The following is a 26,049-nucleotide window of genomic DNA, read 5'->3' as shown; positions in this document are numbered from 1 at the left end:
AAGCTTTACTCTGTATCTAACCCGTGCTGTACCTGCCCTGGGAGTGTTTGATGCGGCAGTGTAGAGGGAGCTTTACTCGGTATCTAACCCGTGCTGTACCTGCCCTGGGAGTGTTTGATGGGGCAGCGTAGAGGGAGCTTCACTCTGTATTTAACCCGTGCTGTACCTGCCCTGGGAGTGTTTGATGGGACAGTGTAGAGGGAGCTTTACTCTGTATCTAACCCATGCTGTTCCTGCCCTGGGAGTGTTTGATGGGACAGTGTAGAGGGAGCTTTACTCTGAATCTAACCCGTGCTGTACCTGCCCTGGGAGTGTTTGATGGGACAGTGTAGAGGGAGCTTTACTCTGTATCTAACCCGTGCTGTACCTGCCCTGGGAGTGTTTGATGGGACAGTGTAGAGGGAGCTTTACTCTGAATCTAACCCGTGCTGTACCTGCCCTGGGAGCGTTTGATGGGACAGTGTAGAGGGAGCTTTACTCTGAATCTAACCCGTGCTGTACCTGCCCTGGGAGTGTTTGATGGGGCAGTGTAGAGGGAGCTTCACTCTGTATCTAACCCGTGCTGTACCTGCCCTGGGAGTGTTTGATGGGACACAGTGTAGAGGGAGCTTTACTCTGTATCTAACCCGTGCTGTGCCTGCCCTGGGAGTGTTTGATGGGACAGTGTAGAGGGAGCTTTACTCTGTATCTAACCCGTGCTGTACCTGCCCTGGGAGTGTTTGATGGGACACTGTAGAGGGAGCTTTACTCTGTATCTAACCCGTGCTGTACCTGCCCTGGGAGTGTTTGATGGGACACTGTAGAGGGAGCTTCACTCTGTATCTAACCCGTGCTGTACCTGCCCTGGGAGTGTTTGATGGGGCAGTGTAGAGGGAGCTTCACTCTGTATCTAACCCGTGCTGTACCTGCCCTGGGAGTGTTTGATGGGACAGTGTAGAGGGAGCTTTACTCTGTATCTAACCTGTGCTGTACCTGCCCTGGGAGTGTTTGATGGGGCAGTGTAGAGGGAGCTTTACTCTGTATCTAACCCGTGCTGTACCTGCCCTGGGAGTGTTTGATGGGGCAGTGTAGAGGGAGCTTTACTCTGTATCTAACCCGTGCTGTACCTGTACCTGCCCTGGGAATTTTTGATGCTGATACTGAACATCAAAGATGGAAAAGTATTCCTCACTATAATGAGCAGCACGATTTGTTGCCTTCCAAAGTAGTGCTCCACAAATGCGATAAATAACAGTTTGTCAATCAAGATGGTGATATTAAAGATTATTAAAAACATTAACCACTAATCTTTGAAGGAATTATAAAACATCAACACATGCATTAAAAATGCAAACATTTTATTTTTTCTCAACCATACTACTAAACTTTAGACTTAACAAGATAAATGTTGAAACATGCTTGCAGAACCTCTTGTGTGTGATCCCTTCCATTCGCTTCAAAGGTATTCTAATCCAAATTGCAAATTTCAGACACGTGTGTCTGGCTTGTGATCGCTGAATAATATCAGCTTGTGTGTGAGTCAAAGAGTATTTAGTGAATTATGAAAGTCAGGTCTCAAGCACTGCTTTGAATATAACTTATAATAACCAACATCTGTATCCTGACCTGAATTTGGTGCTGTACATGTTAAAAAAATAAAGCCAGGTTATAAAATATCTGTACTTCCCCCGGTGGGTCAGTTGGTGAAAGCGAGGTGTCGCTGAGCAATACGGACCAGAAGATCCCAGGTCTTACTGCTCAGTTTCTGTTCTGCACTGATTTCAGCCAAGCTGGCAGTAGAGATGCTACCGCTTGCTGGCTCTGGGCTAGGGAGGGAAATCAGCCAGGGTTCTCGCTCGTGACCTTGGCTCAAGAATGCACATGTGGATCACAGGTAAGGATAAGACTGCGCTCAGCTGTAATGTTCCCCCCACTCCCTCACCCTAGCATCCAATGATCTGCTGATGTTCACTGTCTGGGCTCTCGTACAAAGAATGGCGCCTTGGGTAAGCAATCATACTCATTAACAGGTTAATGCATTCACGAGAGGGAGAATTGTTTTCAAAAAATTAAAACTAATTTAGAAATATCACAACCTATAAATGATTACCAGACTCTGATTGTTCTCCAGACCGCCACTGACAATTCATTTGCTTTTATACAAATTCAGATACAGTCCCTATCGCTTATAGCGGGCGTGTTTGTATGAACATGACGTTCCCGCTGTATGCATATAATGGCCATCGCTGAGCATTCCTATCAGTGGAGTTAATCACCAAAAAGCTAAAATTCAGTGCAATGTATTATAGTCATTCTCCCTAAGTTACCTTGTTCTAAAACAAGCTAGAAATTATGTCAGCTGCACTTGTCCAGAGGTAGTTTCTGCTTTAATAAAACTTGCAAACAGGGTAACTAGACAAGAAAACACTGTCACAGGAGGTTTGGAGCACCCATAATCTGCAGCGCTGATATCAATCATTGGCTCGCTTTCCAGTAAGACACTGGCCTCCAGCTGTTTCTGCCCGTAATAAATGGAGCACTAAAGACGCTGTAACCGGCAACTTTGAATGTGATGTTAATGCAAATGGTTAATGATTTGCGATTTTTGGTCGATACAAGCAACTACCCGTTTTAAACGTGGATCCTTTAAGTGGTGGGGACTGCGTACTATTGCACACAATATTTCCAAGTATTTCCACGCAAGAATTTCATGGAACTTCAGCATCACAACATATGAGGTTATGAAAGCATGACTAATTATAAGCATTTTAAATAACATTTAGATGGATGGATGAATTTATTATATAGCATGTCATGACAGGAGTGCATATCTGGAACTTGGGTGTGGAGTGTACCTGGCTCATCATTTTCAGTTTATTCATCATTTTAATGAATGAAGAATTGTGCAACTTGCCAATTGGGCCTGCCGACTTCCTCACCCCCCCCGACCACCACCTCCTCGCCCAAACTCCGGACATGCACTTCTGTCACCTGAAGAGCCAACGCAAAATCTTTATATTTCATCTTTAAACGCTGTTTGGAATTGTGTGTGTTCGGTGCAAGCTCCATTTTTACCAAAGCAGAGAAAATCTTCTAAATAATCCCGATTGTTCCTGTACTCCTGGTAAATGTCCTCTTCTGTAAACTCTCCCAGGTAAGCTTGGCACATTTTGAACAGCCTGTAAGGGTTATACAGAAATGTTAACAGTCTGAACAAGAGAAATAAAAAAAAAGAGAAAAAGTACATGAATGGTGGAAATCTAAAAAAAACCACAATGCTGCAAATACACAGCCGGCCTGTCAGCGTCTGAAAGAGAAAAGGCCAAACGTTGACTTGTCTTTTCTATTTTCAGATACTGATAGGTTGCTGTGTGTTTCCATTTTACTTTTTAAACAGAAGAAACCTTGGGTTTTGAATCTCTATCTTGCTGTTTGGACACTATTTATATCTGGGGATTTGTGTTTGTTGCTATTTAGCAGTTTAATTGCATGACATTGAATTTTTTTTTTATTTTTTTTTACTATATTGCCTTTTCCATCTATCTCTTGAATTATCTCCAGTGTTACACACTTTTCCCTGTCTGAGTTACTGGGTAGGCAGCCCTCTCACAAGCCTGCCAATCCTGTCCTTCAGCCAGGGAGGTCTAGGATGATCCACCATCTGATCTTTCCTCCCGATCCTAGGATGTGTCAGTTCGGCTCAGTTTGTGGCACTCTGGGCCTAGTAATTCAACTCATGGCTGTTTGTGGGATCTTGCTGTGCGCAAATGGCTTCTGCCTTAGCTAACAGTCAGTACATTATGGGAAGCACTTTGAAACATTTCTGAGGGACGTGAAAGGTGCTGTATGAATGCACATCTTTATTTCTCCATACACAATGGCGTCAACAAAGACATTTTAAGGATGAGTTTTATGATGAAAATCAGTAGGATTTTAAATACACAAATCTGCAATTGGTTTTGAGTGAGGTACGTCAAAATAGGCGACATCTTTAAACCGAAGTGACTCACTCCACAGAAGCGACACTATTAACGCTGGAAATTTGCAGTGTGGGAACTATACAGAACCAGTTGTCCAACCAACCCAGGAAACATTCCCCTGTAACACTTCAACTTATTCAACTACAACTAACAAACCGTAAGGCTATTATACCTCAACAGTCTCTTAAGTGAAGACACCATTATTGTTCCACGTACGATGGAATGCAATGACTACCGCACTATAGGTGTTCAAATTACAGCATTTGTGATATTTTTACCTTCCCGGCCATGGTCCGCTCATCACCATCACTCCCGTAAATTCTTCTGTCTCCAGTCCTGGGCCTGACAGACGTTTAACACCATTCATCTCTATTACGCCATGCCTGCAAAGAGCATTGAATAAAACAAAATTATCAGTGATACACAGGGCCTTATGGAGATGTGTGCTTATTAATAGGTGCAGCACCAAAGTATCCAACTATACGGTAGAAGTCTTTTAGGTAAACACTGAAACTTTGCCGAACATACTAGGGTGTGCGCTTGGTTTAATAATTCAGACACCAACGTAACGAGAGATATCGTACGATGCAGTCTGCGCTCTAAAACAGCAACATATTGAAGGGCTTGGTATGACAACATAAACCACAAGAGATTTTTGAAATAAATACTGCCCATTTCCCTCTTCTTTCTTGAAGGTGCCAACTCGTGCTGGAGTAGGGTTTCACAGTGCCCTAAGGTATCTCATTCAAATGGCCATTCTTCACGTGTTAACCTAGAGAGCGAGGAGGAGGAATTGGCTTGCGACACGCCCATTGATCAACAACAGCAACAACATGTATTTATATAAAAACCGAAAATGCTGGAAATACTCAGCGGGTCAGGCAGCTTCTGTGGAGAGAGAAACAGAGTTAATGTTTCAGGTCGATGACCCTTCGTTAGAACTGGAAAAAGTTGGAGATGTAACAGGTTTTTTAGCAAGTGCGGGGACAGGGAAAGGGGGAGGGGAGGAAAGAACAAAAGGGAAGGTCTGTGATAGGATGGAAGGCAGGAGAGATTAAAAGACAAAAGGGATGATGGTGCAAGGCAAAAGGAGATGGTAATGGGACAAGTTAAGAAACAAAAGATGACTCTAGATGATGTGTAAATGGCAATGGCAGAATGATCGACAGCTGCCATGTGAGAGAGAGAGAAAAAAAAATGAAAGAAAAGATAGGGGCAGAGGTTATGATCTGAAATTGTTGAACTCGATGTTGAGTCCGGCAGGCTGTAAAGTGCCTAATTGAAAGATGAGGTGCTGTTCCTCGAGCTTACATTGAGCTTCATTGGAACAGTGTAAGAGGCCGAAGACAGAGAGGTCAGAGTGGGAGTGGAGCAGAGAATTAAAGTGACAGGCGACCGGAAGCTCGGGGTCCCCCTTATGGGCTGAACAGAGGTGTTCCGCAAAGCAGTCACCCACTCTGCGTTTGGTCTCCCCAATGTAGAGGAGACCGTATCGTGAGCAGCGAATACAGTATACTAAATTGCAAGCAGTACAAGTAAATCGCTGTTTCACTGGAAGGAGTGTTTGGTACCCTGGACAGTGGGAAGGGAGGAGGTAGAAGTGTTACATCTCCTGTGCTTGCACGGGAAGGTGCCGGGAGAGGGGGAAGGGGTGTTGGGGGTGATAGAGGAGTGGACCAGGGTGTCGCGGAGGCAGCGTTCCCTTCGGAATGCTGAAAGGGGAGGTGAGGGGAAGATGTGTTTGGTGGTGGAGGTGGCGGAAATGACGGAGGATGATCTGTTGAATGTGGAGGTTGGTGGGGTGAAAGGTGAGGACAAGGGAAACCCTATTGCGGTTCTGGGAGAGAGGGGAAGGGGTGAGAGCAGAAGTGCAGGAAATAGAATGGACACGGTCAAGGGCCGTGTCAACCACAGTAGAGGGGAATTCTCGGTTGAGGAAAAAGGAAGACATGTCGGAAGCACTAGTATGGAAGGTGGCATCGTCAGAGCAGATGCGGCGGAGACGGAGAAACTGGGAGAATGGAAGAGAGTCCTTACAGGAAGCGGGGTGGGAGGATGTGTAGTCCAGGTAGCTGTGGGAGTCAGTGGGCTTATAGTGAATGTTTGTCAATAGCCTATCCCCAGGGATGGAGACACAGAAGTCGAGGAAGGGAAGGGAAGGGAAGGGTATTTATATAGCGCTTTAACATAGTAAAATGTCCCAAGGTGCTTCACAGGAGTATTATAAGAAAAAAAATTGACACCGAGCCACATGAGAATTATGGCAGGTGACCAAAGGCTTGGTTAAAGAGGGAGGTTTTAAGGAGCATCTTAAAGGAGGAAAGAGAGGTAGCGAGGCGGAGAGGTTTAGGCAGGGAATTCCAGAGCTCAGGCAACAGAAGGCACGGCCACCAATGGTTGAGCGATTAAAATCAGGGATGCTCAAGAGGGCAGAATTAGAGGAGCGCAGATATCTCGGGAGGTTGTGGGGCTGGAGGAGATTACAGAGATGGGGAGGGGCGAGGCCATGGAGGGATTTGAAAACAAGGATGAGAATTTTGAAATCGAAGCGTTGCTTAACCGGGAGTCAATGTAGGTCAGCGAGCACAGGGGTGATGGGCGAACGGGACTTGGCGCGAGTTAGGACACGGGCAGCCAAGTTTTGGATGACCTCAAGTTTACGTAGGGTGGAATGTGGGAGGCCAGCCAGGAGTGCGTTGGAATAGTCAAGTCTAGAAGTAACAAAGGCATGGATGAGGGTTTCGGCAGCGGATGAGCTGAGGCAAGAGCGGAGACAGGCAATGTTACAGAGGTGGAAGTAGGCGGTCTTAGTTATGCTGCGGATATAAGGGCGGGAGCCCATTTCAGGGTCAAATATGACACCAAGGTTGCGAACAGTGTGGTTCAGCCTCAGACAGATGTTAGGGAGAGGAATGGAGTCAGTGGCTAGGGAATGGAGTTTGTGGCAGGAACTGAAAACAATGGCTTTGGTCTTCCCAATATTTAATTAGAGAAAACTTCTGCTCATCCAGAACTGGATGTCGGACAAGCAGTATGACAATTTAGACACCGTGCAGGGGTGAAGAGAAGTGGTGGTGAGGTAGAGCTGGGTGTCGTCAGCATACATGTGGAAACTGACGCTGTGTTTTTGGATGCAGCATGTAGCTGAGAAATAGGAGGGGGCCAAGGATAGATCCTTAGGGGACACCAGAGGTAACTATGCGGGATCGGGCGAGAAATGAGCGCTGGGGGGGCGGGGGGTGGAGTGGGGAGACGAATAACAAAAGGCTCATGTACTTTACCAGGACAGCAGCATTCACGACCCACGAGTCCTGACCTGGGAGTGTTGTCTTGGTGCTGACCGCGTGTGTCTCCGGTCTGCCATGCGGGCCAGTAGAAAGTGTTATTTGCTCTCAATGCCTCTAACCGCTGCTCAGTGAACCCACCAAAAATTGGCATGGAGCTACCCTTGCCTATAATCTGCCATGGCTCAGTGGGTAGCACTCTTGCCTCTGAGCCGGAAAGTCATAGGTTCAAGCCCTGCTCCAGAGACTTGAGCACAAATTCCCGGATGACACTCCCAGTGCAGTACTGAGGGAATGCTGCACTGTCGGCGGTGCCATCTTTCAGATGAGACATTAAACCGAAGCTCCGCCTGCCTCTTTTTTAGATAGATTTATGGACTCTGGGGGAAATCAAGGGCTATGGGGATCGGGCGGGAAAGTGGAGTTGAGGTAGAAGATCAGCCATTTATTGAATGGCGGAGCAGACTCGAAGGGCAGTATCGCCTACTCCTGCTCCTAATTCTTATGCTCTTTTATTCTTATTGTAATCATTGTGTGCCTAGGGCATTGGGAAACCAAACTCCTACCGCTGACAACACACTGTTAATTTTAAGTGTTCAATAATTACAGTATGTCTCAATGTGGAAAATAATTGCCAACATTCCATGCTGTAGGGAATTCTAGAAAAACTCTGCAAGTAACCGTAATAAAATTAATGAATGGAATACATTCTGTCCACACAAGTTCCTGGAAATGAACAAAAAATTATTTCTTGGTAAAACTGAAAAACCTGAATAAAGATAGTCAATAGCCCTTATAGCATGAATATATCATTAAAAAGAATCAGTGGAGTGGTTATAGGCTGTAATCTAATCTCGCTTGATCAGATTGTGTTCATAAACCTCACCCAGTGTGTGATCTGAACCACATGATTAACTTTTTGGTTTATGGTATCAGTGGAAACCTTCAGTCAGGTTATTCTGGTTTATAATCACTTTGAGCTATTTGTTATTCTCTATATAGTCACATAGATTCCAGCCTGTAACTCACTCCCAGGTATCTGCAATTATTTATATCAATATACAAGTGGGGGCATATTGGTGACGAAATATAAAAATACACTCATGACAATGGGTTAATTATTCACAAATGCCGAGTTATGACGCGCAATCTCATTTCAATGGTGTTTTTTTGTACACATTTACTTGTTGTTTTAAGCCATCCATATCACTGTCTATGACAAGTAAAGAGAGGGACTGTTACATTTTGTGTAAAAGATGAACTGACAGACCAACTCACTTTTCCCAACTCTGGGAGCAGCATTTCTCCAAAGCATCAGTGTAATCAGATTCATTCAGTACTGTTTTCCCCTCCTTCACTGCAGAGATTTTCGATTCCCTCTTTGAAAGATATTCCTGCATCTTTACAATATGGGGTAGAACAACAAATGAAAGATTAATTTAGCGAAAGGTCAATGTGTTTAAAGCAGAAGTAAAGTAAAGCCAGTCCTTTTGATAATTATTACATTCCAATTTTCTTCTCCCGGCATTTTCTCTATCCCATTGGAACAGCGATCCCTCGTTCCTCACCCCAAGCCTCTTCACTAGGGATGTGTATTTCCTGCATTTTCAAACTCCTATCATACCCAAACTTACGGATGAAAGTAGCTGTCCTCAGTGATGTCATATAGTCTTCAATTCCCAGCAGGATAAAAACAGAAAGGAACTGGTTATTTTATTTTGTTCTGATGTTCTGTCCACTGAAACTAAAAACAGCTGAGAAAGGACTGGCTTCATCGATTGGGTTCAGTCTGCCTTTAAAAGGTGGTGCTTCTCGGTATACATTTAAAAAACGTTCTAGCAGAAATTTATTTTTAGTATAAATTCATTTAATAGCAAGTAGCAATGAACGAGTACTAATGATATAGCAAGATGCCACGCACCATAGTTACAAGATTCAAATACTTGTTTCTAACATTATGCATGAACTTTTGTTTTGACCATTCAAATTTGCCTGCAGGTTGTGTTGTGGGACAGCCCCGGCCTCTCTCTGCTACTGAATCATCCACATACACTATTCCTGTGAAGGGTAGATCACTCAAAACATATTTACCAGTTTCATTTCCAGAAAGATTTAAAATTTAGCAAAGCCATTAAAATAAAATTAACCATTTCTCAGATCTACATGTCAATGCTCCTTTTGTACAGAAAGAAATACCCTTTCCTGCTCCACTCACCCAACACAGATAGATCGGAGTGAAGTCAACTAAGAAAGAATTTACATTGCATCTTCCACGACTTCAGGACATCCCAAACCAAAGAAGTACTTTTGAAGTGTAGTCACCATTGTAATGTAGGGATTCTGAATTATCCAATAATTCATTTTTTTAAAGAATAAAAATGGTTAATGTTTAATTAAAAGTTTCTTAATTTAAATTACTGGATCATTTCAATTTTATCGAAAACTGTGAATTAAGATAGACTGTATAGCCATTTGACGAACTTGGTTAAATTAAGTGATATGAAGGAAATGGCGATACAAATACAGGTAATTACAGATATAAGACGAAGGTCCAGAAAAAAGGTCACTGTATCTCTAAGTGAATGGGTACCAAAACATAGCTGTTGCCACACAGCAGTCGGGAGCATCACAGAGCACTGAACCTACCTGGTAAGAAATAGCTCTGCAGGAATCGCACTTCAAATAATTGGGCATGTGGCTGGAGTGAAACTCCTCGTCATTCAAGTTAGGTGATTTCATCTCGAATGTCCCCGATTCTTGAAATCTCCCTGAGCTTTGAGCATCGTACTCTCTCCACCTATCCTTCTGCCCGACTCCGCTGGCAATGTCGCACAGGCATACGGATAGAATTGCCATGACAAGAAACTTCATGATGGCCACTCCGATAGCTATTGGCGATACCTTTCAATCCAGGTTATTAAATGTACTGGAGCAAAGGCTGGCATTCAAAATTTCAAATGCTGACGTGGAACGATAATCAGTCTCCTTGTGCTGCACCAATGAGGAAATGAAAAGTAGCAGCTGTGTAATTTGAAGATGTACTGGGGGGAGGAGAGGAGAAAAACAGAATTTTAAAAGAGGTGCCTTTTAATATAAAAACAGAAAATGCTGGAAATACTCAGCAGGTCAGGCATCATCTGTGGAGAGAGAAACTGAGTTAACGGTTCAGGTCGACAACCTTTCGTCAGAGCTGGAAAAAGTTAGAGATGTGACAGATTTTAAGCAAGTGCAGGGGCAGGGAAAGAGGGGAGGGGAGGAAAGAACAAAAGGGAAGGTCTGTGATAGGGTGGAAGGCAGGAGAGATTAAATGACAAAAGGGATGATAGTACAAAGCAAAAGGAGATGGTAATGGGAGAAGTAAAGAAACAAAAGATGGGTCTAGAAGAGGTGTAAATGGGAATAGCAGAATGATCAACAGCTGCCATGTCTTTTAATATAGTTTCGCAATCCTAACCCAAATTGTTCATTTTACCCTCAAGAATCTACAGAATCAAAAAACAATTCTGGCTCTGTGTTAAATAATTACAGTTTTAGAGATTATTAGTATGTCTCTGGTTCTCTACAAGGGCACTTCAGCTAGTCCCACTCCCCGCCCTTTCCCCGTAGCCCTGCAATTTTTTTTCTTCAGGTATTTATCCAATTCCCTTTTGAAAGCCACGATTGAGTCTGCTTCCACCAACCCTTCAGGCCGTGCATTCCAGATCCTAACCACTCGCTGCATAAAAATGTTTTTCCTCATGTTGCCTTTGGTTCTTCTGCCAATCACCATAAATCTGTGTCCTCTGGTTCTCAACTCTTCTGCCAATGGGAACAGTTTCTCTCTCTCTACTCTGTCTAGACCCCTCCTGATTTTTGAACACCTCTATCAAATCTCCTCTCAACCTTCTCTGCTCTAGGGAGAACAACCCCAGCTTCTCCAGTCTATCCATGTAACTGAAGTCCCTCATCATTGGGACCACTCTTGTAAATCTTTTCTGCACCCTCTCTAAGGCCTTCACATCCTTCCTAAAGTGCGCTGCCCAGAATTGGACACAATACTCCAGTTGAGGCCGAACCAGTGTTTTATAAAGGTTCGTCATAACTTCCTTGCTTTTGTACTCTATGGGCTCGAATTTCCAAGCCCCGTGGAGGCAGGTTTGGAGGTGGGAGTGGGGGGAAAATTGCAGAATCGGGGGGCAGGAACCCATCCCGCCTCCGTGCCCGTTTCCCAGGAGGCGGGTACCTGACCTGTGCTGGGAGCCGCCTCCCTGAGGCGGGAAGGGGATTAGTGCCAATTAACTGCCTGTTAACAGGTAGTTAACAGGCAGTTTTTGGCCTAATCCCTATTTTTAGCCCTGAAGTGTGGGCTGCCCGACGGCTCCAAACCACGCCAAGTTAGCGAGGCGGACCGTCGGGCTGAAGGGCTTGGAGGGGTCGAGATGTCCGGTGTTCAGGTGAGTGATGGGTGCATGAGTACAGAGGTAAGTGTGTTTGGTGTGTGTAAAGTGTTTAAATAAGTTTTACTTACCTTTACTTACTAATACAGGCTTCTTTCCTTCAGGTCTCGGGAGTCCCTCATCTCATCGGCACAGAAAGCAGAACGGCCGCGAGCTGTCAAAAGTTGCAGCCACTGCTTTCTGTTCTGGAGAGATTTCTAACTGAGTCTGTGGAGAAGGACTCAACTTAGAAGTCAGATTGTCAGTGTTTGACAGCTTCACAGAGCTGTCAAACGCTAATATTTCATCTATCAAAAGCTCTTGACAGGTGAAATGTCAATCCCTGACGTCACCTGTAACCGGGTGTCCCTTAATTAGCCTGCTGAGCCCGCTGGGCAGGCTTAACAAAGTCAATCAAGGGAAAATCGCGTGGGTCGGCCACAAATTGATGGAGGCGGGACTACAACCCAAAAAGTGGGAGTCCCGCCTCCGTCACGTCCCCATTGACAAAATCCAGCTCTATGCCTCTATTTATGAAGCCCAGGATCCAATATGCCTTTTTAACCGCTTTCTCAACCTGCCCTGCCACCTTCAACGATTTGTGCACATATACCCCCAGGTCTGTTCATGCACAAATAATATTTGAGTAGACTAGGCCAATATTCTCTGGAGTTTCGAAGAATGAGAGGTGCTCTCATGGAAACATATAAGGTTCTGAGAGGGAGTGACAGGGTAGATGCTGAGAAGCTGCTTCCCCTGATTGGAGAGTCTAGAACCAGGGTCAGAGTCTCAGGATAAGGGGTCGGCCATTTAGGACTGAGATGAGGAGAAATTTCTTCCCTCAGAGGGTTGTAAATCTTTGGAATTCTCTACCCCAGAGGATGGTAGGATAAGGGAGAACCAGTGGATGTGTTGTATTTGGATTTTCAGAAGGCCTTTGATAAAGTCCCACATAAAAGGTTAGTGTGCAAAATTAAAGCACATGGGATTGGGGATAATATATTGGCATGGATTGAAACTTGGTTAACAGACAGAAAACAGAGAGTAGGAATAAATGGGTCTTTTTCGGGGTGGCAGGTGGTAACTAGTGGGGTACTGCAGGGATCAGTGCTTGGGCCCCAGCTATTCACAATATATATCAATGATTTGGATGAGGGAACCAAATGTATTATTTCCAAGTTTGCTGACAACACGAAACTATTGTGAGTTGTGAGGAGGATGCAAAGAGGCTTCAAGGCGATTTAGACAAGTTGAGTGAGTGGGCAAATACATGACAGATGCAGTATAACGTGGATAAATGTGAAGTTATCCCCTTCGGTAAAAAAACAGAAAAGTAGAGTATTATTTAAACGGTGCTAGATTGGGAAATGCTGATGTACAAAGGGACCTGGGTGTCCTTGTACACCAGTCACTGAAAGCAAACATGCAGGTGCAGCAAGCAGATAGGAAGGCAAATAGTATGTTGGCCTTCATTGCAAGAGGATTTGAGTACAGGAGCAAGGATGTCTTACTACAGTTGTACAGGGCCTTGGTGAGACCACACCTGGAGTACTGTGTGCAGTTTTGGTCTCCTTACCTAAGAAAGGATATACTTGCCAGAGAGGGAGTGCAGCGAAGGTTCACCAGACTGATTCCTGGGATGGCAGGACTGTTGTATGAGGAGAGATTGGGTTGACTAGGCCTGTATTCACTAGAGTTTAGAAAAATAAGAGTGGATCTCATTGAAACATATACAATTCTGACAGGGCTAGACAGACTGGATGCAGGAAGGATGGTTCCGCTGGCTGGGGGGTCTAGAACGAGGGGTCACAGTCTCAGGATACGGGGTAGGACATTTAGGACTGAGATGAGGAGAAATTTCTTCACTCAGAGGGTGGTGAACCTGTGGAATTCTCTACCACAGAAGGCTATGGAGGCCAAGTCACTGAATATATTTAAGAAGGAGATAGATAGATTTCTAGACACAAAAGACATCAAGGGGTATGGGGAGAGAGAGCGGGAATATGGTATTGAGATAGAGGATCAGCCATGATCATATTGAATGGCGGAGCAGGCTCAAAGGGCCGAATGGCCTACTCCTGCTCCTATTTTTCAATGTTTTCTATGTTTATGAAGCTGACATTGGATCAATCAGAGCTCTGGATCAATCACAACTCTGGAATACTTATGACAGCAACAAAGGTCAATTGAATTCGTGGATCAGAAAATAAACTGTGTTGACCCCACTGTGCCGGCTAATCTCAACAGAAGACTAAAATGAAGAAAAACCATGGAGCCAAGAAACCTGCTCCTTCTACAAACCGTGTACAATTTTCTCAATTAGACTATACCTCAGTCATCTAGTCTCCTGAAAAGAAATTCTGCATAAATGCTTTCTGTTGTCAACGGCTGGAGTCTCCAAGCTTCTTGTCTTCATGCTTAGGTTCGTACCCTGGAGCCTCAGTTAAATCAATGTTCCCATTAATCTACATAGATATCAAGCTGCAGAAACTACTGGAGCTTGGCGTTCTGAATTAAGGTTTATCCAACAGTGCGAAGAGCAGCATTTTCCAGGCCCACAAAATTTGAAACCGGAAAAACCAGCGGGTAAGAAATAGAAGTGCAAATAGAACTAAGTTGCCTGGCCTTTGTGGGCAAGTTTGAAGAGTCTTGCAGGATGCACAGGTAGTAGTATGGACTCCCCTGCCTAAAAGGTGATTGTGTGAAACTCCAGAGTCTTCATCCATCCCCATATCTCCATTATTCACCTCTAAGCCAGGCCCCAGTGACACAGGAACCATGGGGTCGATTTTCAGTGTGCCGTGAGGCGGGCTTTTAGGCGTGCGGGGGGCTAAAATCCTGAATTCGGGGGTCCCGACACCATCCCGCCCAAAACCCGCCTCCACGTACGTTTCAAAGGAGGCGGGTACCCGCCCTGCACTGGGACCCGCCAACCCGTGGCGGGAAGGGATTAGTGCCAATTAACTGCCTGTTAACAGGTAGTTAACAGGCAGTTTTTAGCCTAATCCCTATTTTGAGGGGTGTCGTGTGGGATTCCCGACGGCTCCAAACCACGCCAGGTTAGAGGAGTCGGGCCGTCGAGTTGAAGGACTTGGAGGAGTCGAGAGGTCGGTGTTCAGGTGAGTGATGGGTGCAAAGGTAAGTGTGTTTGGTGTGTCTAAAGTGTGTAAAGAAGTTTAAATTACCTGTACTTACCTTTACAGCCTTTCTTCCTCTAGGCTTTGGGAGTCCATCATTCAGCCGGCACTGAAAGCAGAATGGCCGCGAGCTGTCAAAAGTGACAGCCTGCAGCTTTCAGTGCCGGTGAGAGTTCTAACTGAGTCTGCGTAGAAGGACTCAGGTTAGAAGTAAGACTGTCAGTGTTTGACAGCTTCAAACAGCTGTGAAACACTGATATTTCATCTGTCAACACGTCTTGACAGATGAAATTTCAGTCTGTGACGTCACCTGTTGCCGGGTGGCCCTTAATTGGCCTGCTGGGCAGGCTCAACAAGGTCAATCAAGTGAAAATCATGTGGACTGGCCGCATCTCGATGGAGGCGGTACTAAAACCCGAAAGTTGTAGTCCTGCCTCCTTCCCGACTTCTGAATGAAAATCCAGCCCCATGTGTCTCCTGTTGGTCATCAGAAACTGAATCACCACCCCCTCCCCATTCCAAACAATACATTTATCCAGCTCATTTTTAAAGCAATTAACCAACACAACATCCACTGCTTTTGCGAGAGCTCTTTCTCCAGTCCCTGCATCAAAAACTTCCCCACAAAACCCACCCGCTTTCACAGGCAGGATAATCCTTCAAGCCTCAAATCTTCTTGAGGTTTATCCATTTTAAGACTACCCAAGTCCTGTACTTACAGCCCAATTCAAAGAGCCTGCATACATTTCCACTATCCATGCCCCGCAGCATTTTAAATAGGGTTCTCCCCTGTCTTATGTTAGCTGAGCAGTCTATTTTTTAAACGGGCCGTGCAATTTTTTAAAATATTAAACCGGGAGGGAGTTTGAGTCATTACTGTGGTCCAGTTTTCATATGGCTTTCTGGCCTCGTGTGATATCATAGACCCCAAAATGACTAACTTCACTATGGAGACACCAAGCTTTGTCAGAGTTTCTCCGAGTTTTGCTGCCTTTTTGAAGTCCTGTGCGTGCGGAGGAGTTGATTAGCATTTAACTTCCTGTCTGATTCTACCCGCAGTCAACCTCTGTGGCCGACTCTGAAGCAGATAAGAGTTATTTTCAGTAAAGTATCTATCTTTAGTGTGTTTTTCTCATTTCTACATGTAGGGAGGTTTTTGATATGGGGACTGGGGAGAGAGAGCTCTGTGCACCACATTTTGATGCCAGACTAGTGAGGCAGCTGCATTGATAACATATTCACTTGAAATTCTCAGCAACGTTCAATAATTACACCCAAATCTTTATCCACTGAACAGGCACCCACCTTGATCCACCTGGATATGCACATTTCCTTTTCCAATATGCATAATACCTTACATTTATCTACATTAAAATCCATCTGTCAGATAAGAACCAAAGACAAAAAAGGTTATTTAGTCCGTCTGAGTTTGTACCTCTCGTACCCCAAAGTCCCGTAGCCAAACATCCAACTGTATTTTGAACGCCCCTGGTTTTGATTGTGCCATTGTTCCTAACGTTTATCACACTTTGAGTAATAGCCCATTCAGATTTACTTTTCACTCATTTTAATTTATGTTTTATGGTTCTGCCACTCTGACTTACTTTGGAGTAATATTCTGGGTTTACCTTATCTACACTATTTAATATTACATAACTCAATGGGGTCCCTTGCTTTTCTACCTGGGATCTAAAGCTTGAACTTAGAATCATAGAATAGTAGAATGAAACAGCACAGATGCAGGCCATTCGGCCCATCGTGCCTGTGCCAGCTTCTTCAATGGTTTTTTGGAGAATATCAAATCAGTGCTCGAGCCAAGTAATAGCCCATATCTCAGCCAAAAAACACAATGCCATCCAAGCCTAACATGACTTGTAGCAGAGCTAGAGTCCTAGCAAAGAACACATTGGTCATAAAGCATCAAGGGTACCCTGAACTACACCACAAGAACTAAAAGCCTGTTGTTCTGTAGTGTGGCTAAAGCAGCAGTATTTTTATCATGAGGCGGGAGAACAGTCAGAACAAGCTTATGTGTCATGTAGCCAAATACTTTTCAACAGACAGGGGTCCTTCCCAGATAACCATCCAATGCCCCAGTGGGTAGGGCAGTCCAAGAAAGGTCTTGCATTTATATAGCGCATTTCACAATGTCAGGATGCCCAGTCACTGTTGAATGTAGGAAACACAGCAGCCAATTTGTGCACAGCAAGCTCCCACAAACAGCAATAATGACCAGATAAGCTGTTTTTAGGCATTGGTTGAGAGATATATTGGCCAGGACACTGGAGAGAACTGTTCTTCTTCAAATACTGCTGCGGGATCTTTTACACCCACCCAAGAGGCCAGATGGGGCCTCGGTTTAATGTCACAGACAAAAAATGGCACCTCCGACAGTGCAGCACCCCCTCAGTATCTGCACTGGAGTATCAGCCTAGATTATGTGCTCAAGTCTCTGGAGTGAGACCCACAACCTTCTGACTCAGAGGCGAGAGTGCCGCCCACTGAGCCACAGCAGATACTTACCAAGCAGCTCTGGTGAACTGGTTGAATTCCAGCAGTATCTCCATGCTCACTTTGCCACCACCTCAGGTCGGTGTCTCCTTATTGGGTAAACTAAAACCTGACAACGACGAGTATTTATATAGCGCCTTTAACATTACAAAACTTTCCAAGACGCTTCTAAAGAGCATTATCAGACAAAATTTGACACCGAGCCACTTAAGGAGATATTAGGACAGACCAAAAACTTGGTCAAAGAGGTAGGTTTTAAGGAGCGTCTTAAAGGAGGAGAGAGAGGTAGAGGGGTTTAGGGAGGATATTCCAGAGCTTAGGGCCTCAGCAGCTGAAGACACGGCCACTAATGGTGGAGCGATGGAAATCGGGGATGCGCAAGAGCCCAGAATTGGAGGAACGCAGAGATCTCGGAGGGTTATAGGGCTGGAGGAGGTTACAGAGATAGGGGGTGTGGGGGAGGCGAGGCCATGAACGGCGGATGGCAACATCTCAGCGGATAGAGACTCGGGCAGGGTGACGGGTTTCCATGTGGTGGGCACATGGGCGGCCACAAAAGGCACTATGGCGACCATCCTAATGGGACTATTGGTCTGTCGCTTCAAAACCCTTCACATGGCAGATCAAAACTCTCTCAGACTGTGGTATAGAAATCTATGGAAGAATACCAGAATGATACCCAGACTTCAAGGGCAACGTTACGAGAAGAGATTACACAAATTAGGGTTGTATTCCCTAGAATTTAGACGGTTGAGGGGTGATCTGATCTAGGTTTTCAGGATATTAAAGGGAACAGATAGGGTAGATAGAGAGAAACTATTTCCGCTGGTTGGGGATTCTAGGACTAGGAGGGCATAGTCTAAAAATTAGAGCCAGACTTTTCAGGAGTGAAATTAGGAAACACTTCTACACAGAAAAGGGTGGTAGAAGTTTGGAACTCTCATCCACAAACGGCAATTGGTGCTCGATCAATTGTTAATTTTAAATCGGAGATTGATAGCTGTTTGTTAACCAAAGGTATTAAGGGATATGGGGCAAAGGCGGAGTTAGGTGGCAGATCAGCCACGATCTCATCGAATGGCGTAGCAGGCTCGAGGGGTTCAATGGCCTCCTCCTGTTCCTAAGGGGACGATTTTCATTCAGCAGTCGGGAAGGAGGCGGGACTACAACTTTCGGGGTTTTAGTCCCGCCTACTTCGACGTCCGGCCAACCCACGCGATTTTCCCTTGATTGACCTTGTTGAGCCCGCCTAGCAGGCTCAGCAGGCCAATTAAGGGCCACCCGGCAACAGGTGATGTCACAGACGTGTTGACAGATGAAATATCAGTGTTTCACAGCTGTTTGAAGCTGTCAAACACTGACAGTCTGAGTTCTAACCTGAGTCCTTCTACACAGACTCAGTTAGAAATCTCACCGGCACAGAAAGCTGAAGGCTGTCACTTTTGACAGCTCGCAGCCATTTTGCTTTCATTGCCGGCTGAGTGATGGACTCCCGAAACCTAGAGGAAGAAAGGCTGTTAAGGTAAGTACAGGTAATTTAAACTTCTTTACACACTTTAGACACACCAAACACATTTACCTTTGCACTCATGCACACATCACTCACCTGAACACCGACATCTCGACCCCTCCAAGTCCTTCAACCCGACGGCCCGCCTGCTCTAACCTGGCGTGGTTTGGAGCCGTCGGGAATCCCACACGACACCCCTCAAAATAGGGATTAGGCTAAAAACTGCCCGTTAACAGGCAGTTAATTGGCACTAATCCCTTCCCGCCTCGGGTCGGCGGGTCCCAGTGCGGGGCGGGTACCCGCCTCCTGTGAAACTTACGTGGAGCGAGGTTTTGGGCGGGATGGTGTCGGGACCCCCAAATTCGGGATTTTAGCCCCCCGCACGCCTAAAGCCCGCCTCACAGCACACTGAAAATCGACCCCATAACTGCAGCTATTTCAATATTGTGTGAAATACAAAATCCCCCAAAACTCAGGTGGTCCTCTCACTTTAAAAAAAAATCAATTTTAAATCTGTCTGAAATTTTTTTTATACAAGATGTAAACCACCCTCTGTCTCAGTTGGCTTAAACTTTTCCAAGTGGAAGATTTTTAGATCTCATTGATTGAGGAGTGCGCCATGTTGTTCTATGAAGTAAATCCCCTCCCCGCTCTCACCCGCCGCTTGGCTTCTCCTCCCAAGACTTCCCGCTCACTTCCAACCACCCGCCTCCTGCCACTCCCTATTGGCTGGACTGGGGAATCTAGCCCACGTGGGGGCCCCCCGGCCACAGCCTCAGCCAATCGCGGGAAGGGCTGTCGCCCCGGCCGCGCGCCGATTAGTCCAAATCCGCCGGCCTGGCTCGGATGGACGTATCGTCGGACCAATCGGGTTGTACAGTCCGTCGCGCGAGCGAGTCAGGAGGCGGAGTCTGGCGCGGTGCGGGCCTGGCGCTGATCACGTGCTCAGTTTAAAGTGGTGGTGGGGAGGAGGGAGGAGACATGGTCAATGGCCTTGATCAATGGTCATGGTCAATGGCCTTGATCAATGCTCATGGTCAGTGGCCTTGATCAATGCTCATGGGCAATGGCCTTGATCAATGGTCATGGGCAATGGCCTTGACTTGACAAAGTCAACCAAGAGCATTGGGAGTGCAGGGACAAGGCCTGCTGTCTTGATATAAAGAAGTCTTCCTGTACATATATAAAAGGGTTGCACAGCCACCTCATTATATTTAACTTCACTGAAATCCTTCATCTGGAGCTTTTCATGGCACAATATTGTCAGACAATATCCTAATCCTATTTATGGGCTAGGGTAGCATAGTGGTTATGTTACTGGACTAGTAATCCAGTAGGCCCGAACTAATGATCTGGGGAACATAAGAACATAAGAATTAGGAGCAGGAGTCGGCCATTCGGCCTCTCACGCCTGCTCTGCCATTCAATAAGGTCATGGCTGATCTTCTACCTCATCTCCACTTTCCCGAACTATCCCCATATCCCATGATTCCCTTAATATTCAAAAATCTATCGATCTCTGTCTTGAATATACTCAAAGGCTGGAAAAGTGATGTCAGCAGAGGCGAGTTTCAGTCCCAAAACGCTAGTTGACCGAGGGCAACCCACACCTCTGCAATCAATGGCCAATCAGGGGAAAATCGTTTTGAAAAATTGCAATCAGTGGAGGCGGGTTTCGAACCCACCCAAACCGAAACCTGCCTCCAGTGGGAAAATCGTCCCCATAGAATGATACAGCACAGAAGGAGGCCATTCGGCCCATCGTACTTGTGCCAGCTCTTTTGGTGGAACTATCTAATTAGTCCCAATCCCCTGCTCTTTCCCTATAACCTTGTAAATATTTTTTCTTCAAGTATTTATCCAATTCTCTTGAATATCACTAATGAATCTGCTTCCAACACCATTTCAGGCAATGCATTCCAGATCACAACAACTCGCTATCACTTCTAGTTCTTTTGCCAATTGCCTTAAATTGCCTCTGATTAATGACCCTTCTGCCACTGGAAACAGTTTCTCCTTATTTATTATATCAAAACTATTCATCATTTTTGAATGCCTCTATCAAATCTCCTCTTAACCTTCTATGCTCTAAGGAGAACAACCCTAGTTCCTCCAGCCCCTCCACGTAACTGAAGTTCCTCATTCCTGGTACCATTCTGGTGAAGCTCTTCTGCACCCTCTCTAAGGTCTTGACATCTTTCCTAAAGTGTGGTGTCCAGAGTTGAACACACTACTCCAGCTGAGGCCTAATTGCTGGTTTATAAAGGTTTAGCATAACTCCCTCGGTAAGATAATGGGACTAAAAGCGGATAAATCCCCTGGACCTGATGGCTTACATCCTAGGGTCTTGAGGGAAGTAGCGGTAGGGATTGTGGATGCATTAGTAATTTTCCAAAACTCCCTGGATTCAGGAAAGGTCCCAGCAGATTGGAAAACCGCTAATGTAACGCCCTTATTTAAAAAGGGAAGTAGACAAAAGGCTGGAAACTATAGACCAGTTAACCTAACATCTGTGGTTGGTAAAATGTTGGGAGTCCATCATTAAGGAAGCAGTAACAGGGCATTTGGATAAGCATAATTTAATCTGACAGAGTCAACATGGTTTTATGAAGGGGAAGTCATGTTTGACAAATTTGCTCGAATTCTTTGAGGACGTAACAGGGTGGATAAAGGGGAACCAGTGGATGTGGTGTATTTGGACTTCCAAAAGACATTTGACAAGGTGCCACACAAAAGATTACTGCATAAGATAAAAAATCACGGGATTGGGGGTAATATACTGGCATGGGTGGAAGATTGGCTATCTAACAGTAAACAGAGTTGGGATAAATGGTTCATTCTCGGGCTGGCAATCAGTGACTAGTGGTGTTCCGCAGGGGTCAGTGCTGGGACCCCAACTCTTTACAATCTATATTAATGATTTGGAGGAAGGGACCGAGTGCAACGTATCCAAGTTTGCCGACGATACAAAGATGGGAGGGAAAGCAGTAAGTGAGGACATAAAAAAACCTGCAAAAGGACATAGACAGGCTAAGTGAGTGGGCAGAAATTTGGCAGATGGAATATAATGTTGGAAAGTGTGAGGTTATGCACTTTGGCAGAAAAAAATCAAAGAGCAAGTTATTATCTAAATGGAAAGAAACTGCAAAGTGCTACAGTACAAAGGCATCTGGGGGTCCTGGTGCTTGAAACACAGAAGGTTAGTATGCAGGTACAGCAGGTGATCAGGAAGGCCAATGGAATCTTGGCTTTTATTGCAAGGGGGATGGAGTATAAAAGCAGGGAAGTCTTGCTGCAGTTATACAGGGTACTGGTGAGGCCACACCTGGAATATTGCGTACAGTTTTGGTTTCCATATTTAAGAAAAGATATACTTGCTCTCGAGGCAGTTCAGAGAAGGTTCACTCGGTTGATTCCGGAGATGAGGGGGTTGACTTATGAGGAAAGGTTGAGTAGGTTGGGCCTCTACTCATTGGAATTCAGAAGAATGAGAGGCGATCTTATCGAAACATATAAGATTGTGAGGGGGCTTGATCGGGTGGATGCGGTGAGGATGTTTCCACTGATGGGTGAGACTAGAACTAGGGGGCATAATCTTAGAATAAGGGGCTGCCCTTTCAAAACTGAGATGAGAAACTTCTTCACTCAGAGGGTAGTAAATCTATGGAATTTGCTACCTCAGAGAGCTGTGGAAGCTGCGACATTAAATAAATTTAAAACGGAGATACAGTTTCCTAGCTGATAAGGGAATTAGGGGTTACGGGGAGTGGGCAGGGAAGTGGACGTGAGTCTAGGTTCGGATCAGCCATGATCCTATTGAATGGCGGAGCAGGCCCGAGGGGCTGTATGGCCTACTCCTGCTCCTACTTCTTATGTTCTTATGTTATGTTAACAACTGAGCCTCCACAGCCCTCTGGGGTAGAGAATTCCAAAGATTCACCACCCTCTGAGTGAAGAAATTTCTCCTCATCTCAGTCCTAAATGGCTGACCCCTTATTCTGAGACTGTGACCCCTGGTTCTAGACTCCCCAGCCAGGGGAAACATCCTCCCTGCATCTACCCTGTCAAGCCCTGTAAGAACATGAGCTCAAATCCCACCACGGCAGCTGGGGAATTTAAATTCAGTTAATTAAATAAAATCTGGAATGAAAAGCTAGTCCCAGTAATGGTGACCATGAAACTACTGGATTGTTGTAAAAGCCCATCTGGTTCACTAATGTCCTTTGGGGAAGGAAATCTACCATCCTTACCCGGTCTGGCCTATATGTGACTCCAGACCCACAGCAATGTGGTTGACCCTTAACTGCCTTCTGAAATGGTGGCTCACCACCACCTTCTCACGGGCAATTCAGGATGAGCAATAAATGCTGGCCTTGCCAACGACATCCACATCATGTGAATGAATTTTAAAAAATCATCCCATAGAAATTTATGGCACAGAAGGAGGCCATTCGGCCCATTGTGCCTGTGCCGGCCAAAAAAGAGCCATCTGTCCTAATCCCACTTTCCAGCTCTTGGCTCGTAGCCTTGTAGGTTACGGCACTATAAGTGCATATCCAAGTACTTTTTAAATGTGATGAGGGTTTCTGCCTCTACCACCCTTTCAGGCAGTGAGTTCCAGACCCCCACCACCCTCTGGGAGAAAGAAGTTCTCCTCAACTCCCCTCTAAACCTTCTATCAATTACTTTAAATCTAAGCCCCCTGGTTATTGACCCCTGATGGGCAATCAGGGTTGCCAACTCTGGTTGAACATATCCCTGGAGGTTTTATCACATGATCTCCTGCCTCCAACTATCCTGCCCCCAAGCTCCCGCCATTGCTCTACCAACAATCCTTACGGTGTTCTGCTTTCCCGCACCAGTTGGAAAGCGAAAAGACTTTTCATTCCCCAATTGGATGATCCTACATGACAACAGTGACTACACTTCAAAAGTACTTCACTGGCTGTAAAGCGCTTTGGGACGTCCTGATGTTGTGAAAGGCGCTGTAGAAAATGTAAGTTCTTTCATGCTTGACTTTTTTCCCATCTTCTATATTTTTATAACCATTAAAGTGTTCAAAGAAAATGAAAACGCACAATTTTTTTAATGCTCGAATAACTTTTCTCCCGGGCTTTGCTCGCCCTGGAGATTAATCTTCAATTCCTGGAGACTCCAGGCCAATCATAGAATTATAGAAATTTACAGCACATAGAAACATAGAAGATAGGAGCAGGAGTAGGCCATTCGGCCCTTCGAGCCTGCTCCGCCATTCAACGAGATCATGGCTGATCATCCAAACCCTAGCACCCAATCCCTACACCGACAGCCATCCCACACAAGCCCTATCCCCATAACCCCATAACCCCACGTATTTAATCCCCCCTAACACTAAGGGCCAATTTTTATCATGGCCAATCAACCTAACCCGCACATCTTTGGACTGTGGGAGGAAACCGGAGCACCCGGAGAAAACCCACACAAACACGGGGAGAATATGCAAACTCCACACAGACAGTCACCCGAGGCTGGATTTGAACCCGGGTCCCTGGCGCTGTGAGGCAACAGCACAGAAGGAGGCCATTCGGCCCATCGTGTCCGCGCTGGCCAACAAAGAGCTATCCCACTTTCCAGCTCTTGGTCCATAACCTTGTAGGTTACAGCACCTCAAGTGCATATCCAAGTACTTTTTAAATGTGGTGAGGGTTTCTGCCTCTACCACCCTTTCAGGCAATGAGTTCCAGACCCTCACCACCCTCTGGGTGAAGAAATTTCCCCTCAAATCCCCGCTAAACCTCCGACCAATTACTTTTCCCCTGTTGTTGACCCCTCTGCTAAAGGAAATAGGTCCTTCCTATCCGCTTTATCTAGGCCCCTCATAATTTTATACACGTCAATAAGGTCTCCCCTCAGCCTCCTCTGATCCAAAGAAAACAACCCCAGCCTATCCAATCTTTCCTAGTAGCCAACATTCTCTACTCCCGGCAACATCCTCGTAAATCTCCTCTGCACCCTCTCTAGTGCAATCACATCTTTCCTGTAATGTGGTAACCAGAACTGCATGCAGTACTCTAGCTGCGGCCTAACTAGTGTTTTATACAGTTCAAGCATAACCTCCCTGTTCTTATATTCTATGCCTCGACTAATAAAGGCAAGTATTCCGTATGCCTTCTTAACCACCTTATCTACTTGGCCTGCTAAGATCAGGGATCTGTGGACATGCACTCCAAGGTCCCTTTGTTCCTCTACACTACTCAGTGTCCTACCATTTAATTTGTATTCCCTTGCCTTGTTAGCCCTCACACTTCTCCGGATTGAATTCCATTTGCCACTGATCTGCCCACCTGACCAGATCATTGATATCTTCCTGCAGTCTACAGCTTTCTTCTTCATTATCAACCACACAGCCAATTTTAGTATCATCTGTAAACTTCTTAATCATACCCCCTACATTCAAGTCTAGATCATTGATATATACCACAAAAAGCAAGGGACCTAGTACTGAGCCCTGCGGAACCCCACTGGAAACAGCCTTCAGGTCACAAAAACACCCATCAACCATTACCCATTGTTTGCCAGGCAACATCCGTGGAGAGAGAAATAGAGTCAACGTTTCAGGTCGAAGACCCTTCGTCAGGACGAAAGGTTTTGACTTGAAACGTTAACTCCGTTTCTCTCTCCACGGATGTTGCCGGGCCTGCTGAGTTTTTCCAGCGTTTTCTGTTGTTATTTCGGATTTTCAGCATCCGCAGTATTTTGCTATCGTATTACCCTTTGCTTCCTGGGCATTCACTTTCGTGACCAGTCTGCCATGTGGGACCTTATCAAAAGCCTTGCTAAAGTCCATATAGACTACATCAAACGCACAACCCTCATCTACCCTTGTTACCTCCTCAAAAATTCAATCAAGTTAGTCAGACACGACCTTCCCTTAACAAATTAATGCTGACTGTCCTTGATTAATCCGTAGCTTTCTAAATGAAGATTTATCCTGTCCCTCAGAACTTTTTCCAATAACTTTCCTACCACTGAGGTTAGGCTGACTGGCCTGTGATTACTCGGTCTATCCCTTTCTCCCTTTTTAAACAAATGTACAATCCTGGAGGGTTGCCAAGCCTACTCCAGCCTCCAACTGCCCCACCCGGTCGAACAGCCTTGTTCCTCTCTCCGATTTTTTTTTATAACTACTGTAATAAACTAAAGTTCAAAGAAAAATGATTTTATTTTAGTGCCCCTCTCTTATCTTCCTCCTGG

At 45.4% G+C, this 26,049-nt stretch overlaps 1 protein-coding gene across 4 annotated transcripts in view; it reads right to left on the bottom strand.

The window, feature by feature from the left end:
* Positions 1-1,320: 1,320 nt before the first annotated feature.
* The window catches only part of LOC147100253 (marginal zone B- and B1-cell-specific protein-like), a 57,290-nt gene continuing 32,561 nt past the window's right edge, over positions 1,321-26,049 (bottom strand). For 2 of the 4 annotated variants that reach the window (XM_085967762.1, XM_085967759.1), the window contains exons 2-5: positions 9,890-10,284; positions 8,522-8,643; positions 4,238-4,342; positions 1,321-3,158 (exon numbers count right to left, since the gene is read on the bottom strand). In XM_085967762.1, coding sequence (XP_085823888.1) covers positions 2,993-3,158; positions 4,238-4,342; positions 8,522-8,643; positions 9,890-10,114 — 618 coding nt within the window. In that variant the 5' untranslated portion in view covers positions 10,115-10,284 and the 3' untranslated portion in view covers positions 1,321-2,992. Of the gene's footprint in view, positions 3,159-4,237; positions 4,343-8,521; positions 8,644-9,889; positions 10,285-18,912; positions 19,443-19,473; positions 19,516-26,049 lie in introns of those variants that run through there. The other 2 variants (XM_085967760.1, XM_085967763.1) reach the window with 2 other exon arrangements.

This window comes from Somniosus microcephalus, chromosome 26 (assembly GCF_052327205.1).
Source record: "Somniosus microcephalus isolate GS21.2 chromosome 26, FLI_Smic_1.0, whole genome shotgun sequence".
Lineage (NCBI taxonomy): Eukaryota > Metazoa > Chordata > Chondrichthyes > Squaliformes > Somniosidae > Somniosus > Somniosus microcephalus.
Note: the sequence above shows the minus strand (reverse complement) of the source record. Positions and strands in the feature narration are given on the sequence as shown.